At 37.7% G+C, this 15,012-nt stretch overlaps 1 protein-coding gene across 1 annotated transcript in view; it reads right to left on the reverse strand.

Annotated features, from left to right (window-relative positions):
- NARS2 (asparaginyl-tRNA synthetase 2, mitochondrial (putative)) overlaps positions 1-14,643 on the reverse strand; it is a 124,158-nt gene extending 109,515 nt beyond the window's left edge. Inside the window, exons 1-4 of the mRNA XM_004683243.2 lie at positions 14,157-14,643; positions 11,305-11,414; positions 10,106-10,226; positions 3,874-4,014 (exon numbers count right to left, since the gene is read on the reverse strand). Coding sequence (XP_004683300.1) covers positions 3,874-4,014; positions 10,106-10,226; positions 11,305-11,414; positions 14,157-14,297 — 513 coding nt within the window. The 5' untranslated portion in view covers positions 14,298-14,643. The remainder of the gene's footprint in view (positions 1-3,873; positions 4,015-10,105; positions 10,227-11,304; positions 11,415-14,156) is intronic.
- Positions 14,644-15,012: the final 369 nt, after the last annotated feature.

A 15,012-nucleotide genomic window follows, 5' to 3' on the forward strand; every position in this document is an offset into this window, starting at 1 on the left:
ACACATATTCTAGGATCAGATATTTTATAAGGCAATGATTTTTAATTTCTGAAAATTAGAAAATTCTCATACTAAAGTCCATCGTCATCATTCAAAGAATTATGGACTTTAATTTTCTTGTCCATTCCCCCTCCCCCAATAAGTATCAATTATTTAATCAGAATCAACTATGACTGCAACAGCTAGTCACAGACACAATATTAAGTGACATTAAGTGACAGGAGTGGAGATAAAAAAAAACAAATGACAACCCATACGAAGCTGTTACAGGAACTCAAAGGCACAGCAATCTGGGGTCATTCCACACAGGGGCAAAGGCTATGACACCTGACCACAGATTTTGAAAATACTGCTACAAGTAAAAGGGCAAAAACGAGATACTCAAAGGAAGAAAACCTGACTCATCAGGAAAGGGCAAACTCTTTTTCTTCTGCACAATTTAAGATGCCAGAAAAGTATATAATGTAGAGTTGAGTTACTCCACTGGAAAGTAGAAAAACAACCACAAAAACCTCCAAAATGTGGCCACCTTCTTCCTACTGACGATCTCATCTCTGTATATCTGACTGTAGCACTTAGTTAACACCCTGACTTCAGGAAGATAGTAATACACACCCTGTATCCCCTGGGGAAAGTGCACTCAAGTAACCCAGCCTATAGAAAGCCTATAACAAGGTTAACTCATATTACTACATATGAAGAAATTACATTAGGAAAAACTGGTATCTAAAGAGACAATCTTCAGTTTTTTAAGAAACTCAGTTCTAAGTAATTTATTCTATGAACGTTCTAGTGTCATATATTAAGTGACATAGTAAATATGTCAATTTTATGAGTTATAGACAACATCTTTGAAATTCAAACCAAAAAATAACTCTAGGTCTTTCAGAAAGCCTAACTAAAAGTTATTAGTTCAAGTTTCTATTTTTTCTCAGATCTCTATTAGATGTGCATTGATGTATTTAAAATATACGGAAGTTTCACATTTTAAGCTTTAACATTTTTTGAGGAACCTAAAGTAACAATTTACAGAAATGGTTCCAAATACTAGGTAACTTGTACTATTATTTATTATGTTCTATAGTACTCCAGTGACTTCTTTAAACAATTCATCCCACTATGTCACACACACAAGTGGGTAACATGATAGAAGGAGGTATCAGGATTATAATTTTTAGGGCTTTATAATTAAAAAGTGAATTTACAGTAGTACTAAAAATCCAGTTATTTTCAACCACTTAAAATGTTTTAAAACTTTTACTTATTTTGATTTTTTTACTTGAATTTTTCCTAGCTCATTCTCTTATGTTTGAGTTTTTTCGCCTTTTATACAAAGCTTCAATAAAGGCCACCGGCCAATAGATTGCTGATACCACCACCTAGTGGCAGAAATCCATACAACTGTTTCAGAATAAAAGCAGGTCCTATTACCTATCAGATGTTAAACTCATATGTGCAAAAATTTTTTTAGCTCTGAACAAATTTTCTATTTGTGTGGTTCGGGCACTACCAAAAAGACATATGGAAGTTGCATAAGAAGTTTATGAGAACATATGTAAATGTACTCTTTCAAACTATACTGGGATGAAATTGTATAATGTGATTTATTTTCCCTTGCTTATTCAAAAGTGCATGTTTTAAAGCCATAATATTCGTTAGCTGTTTCACCAGAAATTAGCTCAAAAGGAACTTTTCAAAGAGCAGTAATTCTCTTCATGTGCTAAAGCAGAGCTGGGACTGCATGAATTTAGATGCAGCCCAAGAAATGCTATGCTCTTATACCATTTCTGTAAATGAGCTGATCTGGAGAAGTCACATAAAAAAAGTTCCCAATTCACATGAAACAACACTGAATTTTATTTGTGGGTCACTATTTGTCTTTGGGCCCTCCCATCCCCATGGAGAGGGGGCTCCCTAATCTCACCAATTTTACAACTATATTTCACTGTGAATTTCTTGTGTGGGAGAGAAGGCTGAAAAGCAAAGCTAACTGAGACAAAAATGCCCTTTTATTATATCAATCTACTTTGCAACACCACTAACTTTCAAGCTAGTGCTTACTCTCTATAAAATGTCTATGACAAAGATGGAGAAATAGGAGCCACCAAACAACTAAACAAACAAACGAATAACAAAACCCCAAAACAAGGCCACAATCAATTCACATGAAAAAATAGTTTACCAGCCACTGAATATCAGAGACAGCCATCCCTGAGAGACAGGAAACAAATATAGTGAAACTAACCAGCAGCCCACTTTTAACTACCTTGAGGGGAATGAATGAAAAGGGGAAAATAAATAAATAAAAGGGATGCCCCAAATCAAGGACAGAGTTAAGAGTCTGAGTAGACCATAGAAGCTAGAGTTTATAGGACAGTGTGCCGGAGAGGAGAGAGCTACATAGAAAAGCCTAGAGGGTCACATTGTAGTTTAGATAGATGACTGACCAGCTCTTGTGTGTGAGGAAACTATCCAACATCAGAGAAAGAACCACCTAAAGAGATTAGAGGGAACAAAGCATGGTGCTTATATGTGGCAGGAAAATGTGCCTGTTTCCACAAGTCAGACTGAGACAACTCATAACTCACTCAGTATTCATGATGTATACCTTTGTAGTGGGGAATAGTAAGTCCAAGACAGAGCAATGCTCCAGACCTTACCAAACACTAAAAGCAAGACCCAGAAGGATCAAGCAGTTTTCAAGTAACTTAACTGTTTATAGAACAAAGTTTAAGCAGCTTTATAAATATCCAGAATCGAATAGGGTAATATTTATAATGTCTGGCATTCAATCAAAGATTAACAGGTATGCAAAGAGTCAGAAAAACATAACCCATAATGAGGAGATTAATCAATAAATCAAAGCTGACTCATGACTGACAGACATGTTACAAGCAGAAAAGGATGTAAGACATAGTTATTAAACAGCTATTAAAACTGTATGTATACATTCAAAAAGTAGAGATATGGAAGATACTTTTTTTTTTTAATTTATTTATTTATTTGTGCATACAGAACTGGGGTATAGGCCAGAGGCTCAGGGGCGGTGAGAGGCTTCACCAGAGACAGAGTGGGGAGCAGAACAGGCAGATCTACGAAGTACACTGCTGAGGGAAGCAGTGGGCGGGTCAGGAGAGGTCTGCCACGCCATGTGGTCACCTCCGGGGCAGGCAGGAATCGAACTCATGCGGAAGTGGCTTCAGATTCTCAGCGCCGTGCTTTAACCCGCTGCGCCACCAGGGAGGGCCGGAAGATACTTTTTTAAAGGCCCAATCCAAACACCTAGATATGAAGCCTATAATAATGTGTAAGATCAAAAAATGCACAATAAATGAGGCCTTGTAAGATTTAAAGACATGGCAATAGAAACTAACCAAAAGAAGAACACAGAGAAAAAGAACTTTAAAAAAGAAAGAAAAGAGCATCAGCAAGTATATTACCCAGGAATAACCTATACATGGGTAAGGAAGTTTTCAAAGGAAGAAGGTAACAGAAAAAAAATGTGAAGACATGACTAGAAAATTTGATGAAACATAAATACACAGATCCAGAAAACTCAATGTTAACTCCAAACATGCGAAACTGTACCAAAGTACATCATAATAAAATTGCTCAAAACCAGTGATACAAAGCACACAAACATTCATAATCAACTGGCACTTTATTTAAAATCACTGTTTATCAACAAATACTGCTAAGAACAGTAGGGAAGGAGAGTCACCTCTCTTTATCTCTTTATCTGACAAAGCAGTACATATTTATAGTTAGAGAAAAAAGTAAAATGGACTTATATAACAACTTTCAGGATAATACTTTAGAGCACAATTACTCACTTCTTCACAAGAAAGAATATTTAGAAGCAAAGTGCCTTACCTTGAAGAAAGAATGAATAGCAGCCGTGGCTTCACTGCGAACCCGCAATATAGAACCCAGGACATTAGTCCTACATCTAAGGTGAGGATATTGTCTCAGATACTCCAGAGGATGCCTCTCTTTATATTTAAAAGGGAAAGCCTGCCAATAAATGGAAAAAGTAGTGTTTTAGTAAACACTAAAAGTAAGATACTGTTTATATAAGGCCATTTTCCAAAGCATTTGTTAAATAGTGTTTAGAACAAAACAAAGATATTTTCCTTCATTTATTAATATAATGGAATGCAGTCCGCATTAATTCCAACAAGTTATAGGATGGCAGGGTTGAATCACAAATGTGGGTTTGAATCCGTATGTACTTACTTGTTAGCTGTGGAGCTTTAGGCAAAGTTATTACTTAGTACCACTGAGATTAATGTTATTGATCAAATTTCTATCTGCTAGTTATTAATTACTACTAACAGGCAGAATAGGATATAATTATGCAAAATAGCCCACTGTTTGGCACGGAGGAATTCAGAGTATTACAGAAATTAAAGATTATGTTTTCTGTAGCTGGATACACACAGCTGGCATTCGATTTTAAAATCACCCAAATGTCTTGAAACCACACAATCATTCATAATCAATTGGCACTTTTTATCACTGTTTATCAACATGTACTGCTAAGAACATGAGGGAAGGTCAGCTGCTCCTCTTTATTTTGTCATGTGACAGAGCAGGATGTACTTTAGAACTTTTTTTTTTAAGATTTATTTATTTATTCGTACAGAACTGGGGTACAGGCCAGAGATGGGGAGAGTGAGAGGATTCACCAGAGACAGAGTGGGGAGCAGAACAGGCAGATCGATGAAGTACACTGCTGAGGGGAGCAGCGGGCAAGTCAGGAGAGGTCTGCCTCGCCATGTGGTCACCTCCGGGGCAGGCAGGAATCGAACTCATGCGGAAGTGGCTTCAGATTCTCAGCGCCGTGCTTTAACCCGCTGCGCCACCAGGGAGGGCCCCTACTTTAGAACTTTTAAAGTAAATTATAACCCCACCTCGAAATATTCCTCTCTGTCCACACTCATGTTACAACAGTAAGAAAACAGAAAAAACATTCAGGTAAAAACTAAAGTTTCAGGAAAAAAGATAACAGAAAACAAAAGATAACAGAAGCACACTGTTAGGTTGTTTTAGTCTTGCCTGTTCCCTTCAGGCCCTGTGAGCATACTGATTTATATATCATAGAAATAAACTTACACAATCATGCCAAAATGGAAGTATAACCATATCAATAGGAATTTGAGGAATGGCAGGCACTGAGAATCCCTCAGTACCTGAATATATAAAAATGACACTGAAATGAGGGAAAAAAGAAGGTGACAGCATCAACTTTAACAAGGGGAATAATTTAAGAAAAGTAAAATGCAAGATAAATTTTTAATGATTAGGCCTCTCTGGTAGTTAGGGGTTAAAATCTCAGTATTTTGAAGTTATCACCAGTCACTGCAGCATGAGTTTGATCCAGATCCCCAGCCTGGGATTTAACCCACATGGCACAGCAGACCTCCTGTCTCGCCTGCTGCTCCCCTCAGCAGCGTATTCCAGCCTGTTCTGTTCTATCGGCCAGTTCTGCTCCCCACTGTCTCTGGTGGATCCTCTTATCCCCAGTACCTCTGGCCTACACCTCAATTCTTTTATACATAAATAAACAAAAATAAATCTTTAAAAATTTAATGATCATATATCCCTCTAAAAAAGCAAAACCAAAAACATTTACCATTTCCATTCTTCTGAGTTCCAAATTATTTTCAGTCTATTCTTTAGAAATCTTAGAATCTAATTTTTTTTAAAGATTTATTTATTTTATTCATACAGAACTGGGGTATAGGCCAGAGATGCGGAGGGTGAGAGGATTCACCAGAGACAGAGTGGGGAGCAGAACAGGCAGATCGATGAAGTACACTGCTGAGGGGAGCAGCGGGCAAGTCAGGAGAGGTCTGCCTCGCCATGTGGATCACCTCTGGGGCAGGCTGGGATCGAACTCATGCAGAAGTGGCTTGAGCTTCTCAGTGCAGTGCTTTAACCCACTGCGCCACCAGGGAGGGCCAAATCTAATTTTTTTAATTGCATTGCTTTTATTGAGGTAATACAGAATAACAACACTGTATATGATTTAGAGGTACAGGATCATAGCTCTTCAAATGTATGTTTCTATATCATGCCCACCATCAAAAAGCCCCAATAATCCTCCACCATATTCCATTGAACCCCCCTCCCGTACTTTGCTCCCCACACCTCTGCTTCCCCCTCTGCTTGCCTCAGTTCTGCAGTCAGATTTCTATTGGTTTAGTTTCTTCACATTCAAAATCAATAACATCATTATCTTCGTCATCATTCTCCTTATTTCAGTTAGCCTAACCCCTTCCATTTCCATCCATCTTGTCCCTAATGGTCAGAGTTCATCTTTTGTTTTTTAATAGCTGAGCAGTATACCATTTTGTATGTGTGTTTGTGTATGTATACCACTTGGTTGTCCATTCATCTATTGTTGGGGACTGAGGTTGTTTGCATAGCTTGGCTAGAGCACTACAATGAACCTAAGTGGATATATCCTTTTTAAATTAGCATTTTTGTATTCTTTGAATACCTAGGAGTTGACTGTTACACAGTAGGTCTTCTACTATTTTAAGAAAACTTTTTAGGCCTTCCCTAGTGGCACAATAGGTTAGGGAGCAGCACTGCAAGCTAGCCACAGCCCCTTCCGTGCAAGTTGGATCCCAGCCCACAAGGCACAACAGATCCTCCTCTCTTGCCCACTGCTCCTCTCAGCTGTGTATTTCATTGATCTGTCTGTTCTGCTCCCCACTCTGTCTCTGAATCCTCTCACCACCCCTGCACCTCTGGCCTATACCCCATTTCTGTATGCATAAATAAATATTTAAAAAAGAAAACTCTTCAGTATTTTTCACAGGGGAGTTCCTTCTCCAAACCGTCACAACACTTGTTTTTTCCTGATCTTTTTTGATGGGCCAGTCTCACAGATAAGAAATATTTAACTGTGGTTTTGTACTTCCCCAATGATAAGTGACAATGAACATCCTTTTGTTTGCCTATTAGCCATCCATATGTCTTCTGTGGAGAAGTATGTATTTAGTTCTACTGTCCATTCTTTAATTGGGTTATTTGTTTCTTACTGAACGTGAGTTTTTTGGTAGATCTTGGATATTAGCATCTTGTTAGATGTATAATGTATAAATATTTTTTCCCATTCAGTAGGACCTTTAGTTTGATATAGCCCCAATTTATTTATTTTTACTTTTGTTCTCCTTACTGTTCTAGTTCCCAAAGATACCACTGAAGTAATTTGTCAAATAACTCCTTCTACTTGTTTTACAGTTTTAGCTTTTATATCGAGGTCTTTAATCCATTTTGAGTTAATTTTTGTAAATGGTGTGAGGTAGTGATTTCATTCTTTTCCATATAGCTATCTAGCTTTCACAATATGATTTGTTAAGGTTCTCTTTCTTCCAGTGTATACACTTGGCTACTTTGTTGTAAATTAACTGTCCATGTATATATGGGCTTATTTCTGGGCTCTCAATTCTCTTCCATTGTATATATGTGTCTATTTTTTTTTTTCTCAGTACCATACTGTTTATATTAAGATTATACCTGTGTAGTATAATTTGATGTCTGGGAATGTGATATATTATGCTTCTTTTTGTCAGGACTGCTTTTGTAATTCTATATAAATTTCAGTAATGTTTAATCTATTTTTTTGAAGAATTCCACTGAAACTTTAATAGCACATTTTATCTTTATAATGATTTCGGTATGATGGCCATTTTAACAATGTTATTTTTCAAGATTATTTTTTTTCACTTCTTTGTGTCTTCTTCTTCGTTTAATCTTATCTTATAGTTTTCATTATATAGGTCTTTCATCTCCTTTGTTAAATTTACTCCTTGGCATGGATTTCTATTTGATGTGATTGTCAACAGGATTTTTTTCTTTCTAGTTCATTATTTGTGTATAGGAATGCCGTAAAATTCTTCTGCACTGATTTTGTAGCCTGCCAATTTCATTGTACCATTTTAATGTTTCTAAAGGAGTCTAGGGTTTCTTGTATGTATATTGTAATACTGTCTGCAAACAGTGATAGTTCTATTTCTTTTCTACCTTGGATTCTTTTTACTTCTTTCTATTATCTAATTGCTCCAGGAAGGAGTATAATACTATGTTGGATATTAACAGTGAATGTGGACATCCTTGCCTTATACCTACCTTAATGGAAAAGATTTCAGTTTCTCACCAGTGAGTATGATCTTAGTCATGGATATGTTATGTATTGCCTTTATTATGTTGAGGTATATTCCTTCTTTCCCCATTTCACTGATAACTTTATCATGAATGGATGCTGAGTCTTGTCAAATGCTTTGTCTGCATCTGTTGATATGATCATAAGATTTTTATCTTTCCTATTATAGGTTGATGCTGTGAATTACATTGATTGATTTTCATATGTTGAACTATCTGGTGTCCCTGGAATAAATCATACTTGGTCATGGCATGTGATCCTTTTAATGAACACTGAAATTCAGTTTGCTAACATTCTGTTGAGGATGTTTGCATCTACATTCATCAGGGATACTGGTATACATTTTTCTTTTTCTGTGATGTCTTTGCCTGCTCTTGGTATCAACATAATGCTGGCCTCATTAAACATTCTCTCCTTCAATTTTTGGGAAGAGTTTGATAAAGATAGGTATAGTTTGTCCTTGAAGTTTTGGAAGAACTCACTAATAAAGTATCTGATCTTGAACTTATGTTTTGTGGGAGACTTTTGAATATTGTTTCAATTTCCTTGCTAAAACTGGTTGATTCAGGTTTTCTATTTCTACCTAATTCAGTCTTGAAAGGTTTTATGTACTTAAAATTTTTTCCATTTCTTCTAGGTTATTCAATTAATTGCATATAGATGCTCCTAATAGTCTCTTATGATCCTCTGTATTTCTGAGATGTCTGTTATAATTTCTCCTTTCGTTTCTGATTCTATTTATTAGTGTTTTCTCCTTTTTTTCCTCAGTGAGCCTAACTAGGTTTGTCTACTTATCTTGTCAAAGAACAAGTTTTTTGTTTCATTTATCTTTTGTACTACCTTTTAAATTTCTGTTTCATTTATATCTACTTGAATCTTTATTATTTCTTTCCTTATGACAGCTTTTGGTTTTATTTGTTCTTCTTCTAACTCCTTTGAGCATACAGTTATCTATTTGAGATATTTCTTGTTTCTTGATGTGGATCTGTATTGCTGTATCCATCCTTCTTAGTACTGCTTTTGCTAGATCCCATAGGTATTGAAGTCTAATTTCTAATTCTAGGGGTCCATTAGATTCAGAATGACCCATTTTACTTACCCTGTGTTATTTCTTATTACCTTTCAGTTAATTCATTCCAATTATCCAAATGAATTAAATGCTGCAATTTCCCTATATTTCCTCCCCTTCTGTTCAATACATGGAGACAAGTATAGCAAAAACACAGGAGAATGAAATGGCTAGTATATAAATTTTAGTTGTGCCTTTAATCTGCAATAAAAGATTCTGAAAATCATTTCATCTGGTTGGATGTAATTTAACAAAATGAATTGATAATCTTTGTTTTTATTACCTCTAACTTTTTATGAGGTTATAAATAAAAAGCTACTAACAGAAGAAGAGTATTGAAAAAGCAGATATAAACAAGTCTTCATGTAGAATTTCTTTGCTCATTCAAGCATTACAAATAAGCATTAGCATAGATAGCTAATGCCACTGAAGAACTCAATTTTTTAATTTAAGTTCAATTGATTTACTATTAAACAGCCATAGGCAGACCTAGGGGATACTAAAATGGACAGTAGAATTCTAGATCATGCAAGAATCAAAGTCATTTCTAGGCAGAGAATCTCTAAGAATGTGTTTTGCCATGTATGTCTCTGTAGTGAAAGTGAGCAAGTTTCAACTGTGACAGGAAACACTGCGAAGTATGGATTAACACTTAATTCTCTCTTATCAGACAAAGCCATCTACATCCATATTTTTTGCCACTCTATATTCCTCAGGTTCTATGGTCTGTTTCGGTTATCTGGTAAGTCACAATCAAAGAATGGTTTAAGTGCCATCTTATCAATGATCACATTTATAACAGACTACTAGTATTTTAAATTAAGCTTAAACAGCCTCCAGAAACGTGTCAGAAAGCATACCTTGACATCACAATTTCCAACAACTTCAATTTTTTCTGCTTTCAGTTCCACATTTTGCCTTTTGGATGGACTCTTTACCAGCTGCCCTTGAACTTCCACAGAACTTCCAAAAGCTAGGTCTCTATAATAATAATAATAAAAAAAACCTGGCATAAACAAGATATGTTAACTCCTCATTCCAATACAAACTTTTTCTCAATATCAAACTATTTCATGACAAAAGTTTTTACCGAGTTAAGAACTGCAGGTTGTGGGCCCTCCCTGGTGGCACAGCGGGTTAAAGCACAGCACTGAGAATCTAAAGCCACTTCTGCATAAGTTCAATTCCCGCCTGCCCCAGGTGGTGACCACATGGCGTGGCAGACCTCTCCTGACCCGCCCCCCGCTGCTCCCTTCAGCAGTGTACTTCATCCATCTGCCTGTTCTGCTCCCCACTCTGTCTCTGGTGAAGCCTCTCACGGACCCTGAGCCTCTGGCCTGCACCCCAGTTCTGTATACACAAATAAATAAATCTTTAAAAAAAAAAATTGCAGGTTGTCCTAAAAGTAGATGACTGGATTTTAAAAATGTGGTACATATACACAATGGAATATTACTTAGCAATCAAAAAAATAAACACATGTCTTTTACAGCAACATGGATGGAGCTGGAAAAGGTCATGCTTAGTGAAATAAGCCGAAAGGAAAAAAAAAAAATACCGGATGGTCTCACTCATAGCAGGAGTATAATGGACCAAGCGGGAAAATAATAATGAACAGCTATATACCACAGACGTTTTGTGGGGGTGGAGTGGGAAATGGGATCAAAAACAGTGGGGGGAGGGAAATGCACTGGATTATGGTGATGTGGTGATGGGATCACTATGGTGATTTGGTGATGGGAAGCCCACGGGGATTACAACTGAAATGGAAAAATGCACAAAATGATGTAAAAATAAACTATTTTATATACATATAAGAATTGCAGGTTGTTAAGAGAGCCTAAAGCAAAGGATGGGTAGAAGATACAGTCGTGTGAAGATGTTAGATCAAGAAAGAAAGGCTCAAACTTGAAGAATCTTGACTCCAAGGTATTCAGGCTGGAGCTAAATAGCTATGAAAAGCAGATTTGTTTAGAAAGATTATTAAGGAGATATGAACAGTGGATTAGGAAAATGGGAAGCAGAGGAAAAGGAAAACAAAACAAAACAAAAACCTCACCTAGTGTCAGAGCTTGAATCTGCTACAACCTGAAGGCTTTCCAAACACGATCCATCATTTACATGCAGGAACAAGACTTCCTTCTGGGAACGGACTGAACGAATCCATCCCTAACAAAGAGAATTATTTCTAAATGTGAGCTTAAAATATGTTAATACTTTGACATTTTCATTATACATACATAGAATACTAAAACAACCCAATGCACTAGTAATCCTGCTTTAATCAATAACTTTTAGTCAACCCTGAGCATTTATAATCTTACGTGCTTCCTATCACAGTGAGATAGTTTTAACATTCCACCTTTTTGTTCTTAACAAACTCACATTCTGATGTATGTCTAATATTCCATCAAGTTGATGAGGCTAATTCATATTCCAATGCCTCAATATTGATTATCCTAGATATTTCCTCCTGCTCCTACTCCCTCTCCACCTACAAATAATTTATCTATATATTTTGGTACCTTTGTCCTTTTATACCAAATTCCCTGAAGAAGGTTATGTGATGTAGATTAGAAACATCTTTCTGAGACTCCCCCTCCTCCCTTTACAATGTATCATACAAAAAGAGCTCTCAAAAACATATATAAAGTGGTAGACAGATTTTCAAAGAGACTTAAAGGAAAATAACAGGTATGTGTGAGTACACATGAGATGTCAAGGAGACCAATCAAGCCAAAAACATGAATTAGTTTAAAAAAGAGAATATTCTAGTAGACACTGAACAACAATGAAATAGCTGGTTTACCGTCAAACATGCTTGGAAAAAGATGATCCAATTTAGAGTAATTGCATTTACCTTTGCATTGTGTTCCCACTATACCCTCTAGAAACTGTTATTAAAATGCTCCTGTTACTAATTTGCATATCCAGAATATTTTGAGGGCATAGAGAGTACATTTATGCTGTTTTGAAGGCTATTGTCAGGCACAGAGTAGATTATCAGTGTTTTCAATGAAAGAATATCTCCCATGTGCTCAGCACAGGACAAGTGTTTAACTAACTTCATATGCTGTCTCATTACCTCTTCACAATACCCCCACAGATTATCATCAGTCATATCTTCCAGGGAAGAACTTGAGGTTCAGAGGTGATACCAATGGTAAAGGGGAGAGTCTGAATTTGACCCCGAATCTACTAGAAGCCCCTGATTTTCTCCTAGGGCTACACTAAATAAAGTGTGAATTGCCTTAGCCTACTATAATTTGGAACATGCCCATCTTTCTGGTTCCAACTCATCTTACCAATGCTTCCCAAAGGCTTTTTGGTCAAGCGCCATTACTAGTACTTTTCAAAGCACCATTTTCTTTACTTGAAAATAAAAGTTAACATTTATGGAGCACTCTTTAATGTATTTCTGTTCTAAATTATTTAGTACTACTAAATCCTCACAAGAAACTAGTGAAGTGTTACCATTTTTAGAGATAAAGAAACATACTTGAACAAGTTAGAATAACCTCTCCAAAAGTCAAGGTCACATAGTTACCAAGTAGTAGAGCTAGAATTCAAGTAGAGTTCTCACTTCAAAGCTCATGTTGTTATCAACAAGATTTTTAGAATGCTACTTTTACCCCTAGCTCGTCTGTCTGAGGAACATGGTTTTCAGGGCTCAGTGGAAATGTTACCTCATACCTCAAGTTTTCTTTGACATTCTTACCCAGCTAAGTACATCCCTGCTTTCTCGCAGTTCGTTTACACCACTAGTTCTTACCACAGAGCTGTCATTACTTGTCTGACTCATTAAACCAGGGCTATCCATCATATGAGCTGCCAATGTAATTTTATAATTGAAGTGTTCACATTAAAAGTATTTCTTTTTAGAAATAGGTTAATTAACATTTTATTTAACCTATTTTGCCCAAAATTATGAACATGAAATCAAAAAATATACATTGAAATATCTTGTGTTCTTGTTTGTGCTTCAAAATTGGTGTGTATTTTACATTAATTTGGACCAGCCACATGTCAAATGTTCAATGCCACAAGTGGTTGGGAGCCGCTGTATTAGAGTTCACAGCACTAAAACGGAAATCTCTAGTCTAAGCAAGTTTTGTTCTTTGCATCTTTAAATCCTCTCTTGACTAGCACACACAAGGTATCATTAATATCTAAAGGAGATCAATGTAAAAAAAAAAACCCAAACTTTTAATTAGGATCCTAAAATACAAGGATCGGTAAAGGCAACAAATAACTGGATCAGTGTTTTCAGCAGTCTAAAAATAAGCCAAGCCAACTTATTTGTCCTGCTCCTTTAAGGGGAAATTTTAAGTAGCTGCAAATATTACTAGCAAGAGAATTAATGACAGGTAATTTTTTTTATTGTGGGTCACTGTTCTAAATGACTATACCTGTCAACTCATTTAATCCTCAGGACTATTATCCACTCTCATTTACATTAAGAGGAAAGTGAGATGTACAGCATGCCCATAATTATTTCAGATTGAAACCTAGGCAGCTTGACTGGGAGTTCTTTCAAAATGCTATAGTTCACTTTCTCTCAATTTACTAAACTTAAGTTACATGCAAAGCCCCACTTTAGACAGTTTACTTAAGCTGAATAACAGGTGTGGCTTAATGAATAAAGAGATCAGGGGCTCATTCGTTTATTTACTTGTGTGATTAACAAGCGTACAGGTGAAGGCCTAAATAAAAGCAAAGCTCCAGCACTTTACAGGCATCAGTTCTGCAAAAATTAACGAAAGAAAACAAGAGTGTGTGCAAGTACACGATTGCCTGCCTTGTCTTACTTTTCCCTGCTAGTCTGCCCTGCCAGTACAGGCAAACCTGGAAGTGAGGGTGCCATGAAAGTCACTTAGAGAAAAAAAATCCATCCCCTTCCCAGTCACCAACCTGGACCTTAACGCGCTCCCCACTCGCGTTCTGAGACCCGAGAGCCTCCCGCACGCTCAATTTGGTGGAAGTTGTGTGCCTCGGGCAGGTAGCAGTGGAACAGAAGCGCAGCGTTCGGAGCAGGCACCGGGCCCCCAACATCGCGCCGCTGCCCCAGGCCCTTCTCCGACCTGCCTGGATGCCGCACTGTTGGGCCCCAAAGCGCAGGGACCCTCCCCACTCTTCCCCACCCAGCCCCCAGACGCCCCTTTTTGCTCGTAGTTGTTCCCTTCCCTTCCCAGGCCCCGGCTCTGTCCCCAAAGAACCTCGGCTCCGTTTCCCTCTCCCGACTGGTTGGAAAAAAAATATCACATTTAGCGGGGACGCCAAAAGGAATCTACGCGGGGGAGTCAACTCGGACACCCCCACGGTCCCGCGTCGCTTCTAAGAATACATCTCGACCCCAAACCCAGCTGAAACACGCGCTACCACTACCACTACGTCATCACGCCGCTAGACGTCACCACGCCGCGGGGAGATTAGGAAGGAGCATGCGCATTTCTGACCCTAGCTAAAGTAGGAGGCGGGGCAGAGAGGATGGGCGGGGGGGGCAGAGAAATGGGTGGGGAGGGGCGGGGTCAGCAAGGGCACTAAGATTTATTGGCGAAGCAAGCAGAGCGCCCACGTGGGGAGAGGTCTGAGATTGATCACGTGTAAAGCTTCCAGGTGAAGTGGAGTAAGGCTAAGGAAACCAGTTAGTACCGAGTTGTAAGCTGAGAAAACAAGAGCTAGTCCTTGCTCAAGTCACATTTGTCTGGTATCAGACATCTAAATGACAAATGCATAGAAAGGTGATCGGTTCACAGGCAGAGTCTAA

Source organism: Condylura cristata, unplaced genomic scaffold (genome assembly GCF_000260355.1).
Source record: "Condylura cristata isolate star-nosed mole 26May11 unplaced genomic scaffold, ConCri1.0 scaffold00015, whole genome shotgun sequence".
Lineage (NCBI taxonomy): Eukaryota > Metazoa > Chordata > Mammalia > Eulipotyphla > Talpidae > Condylura > Condylura cristata.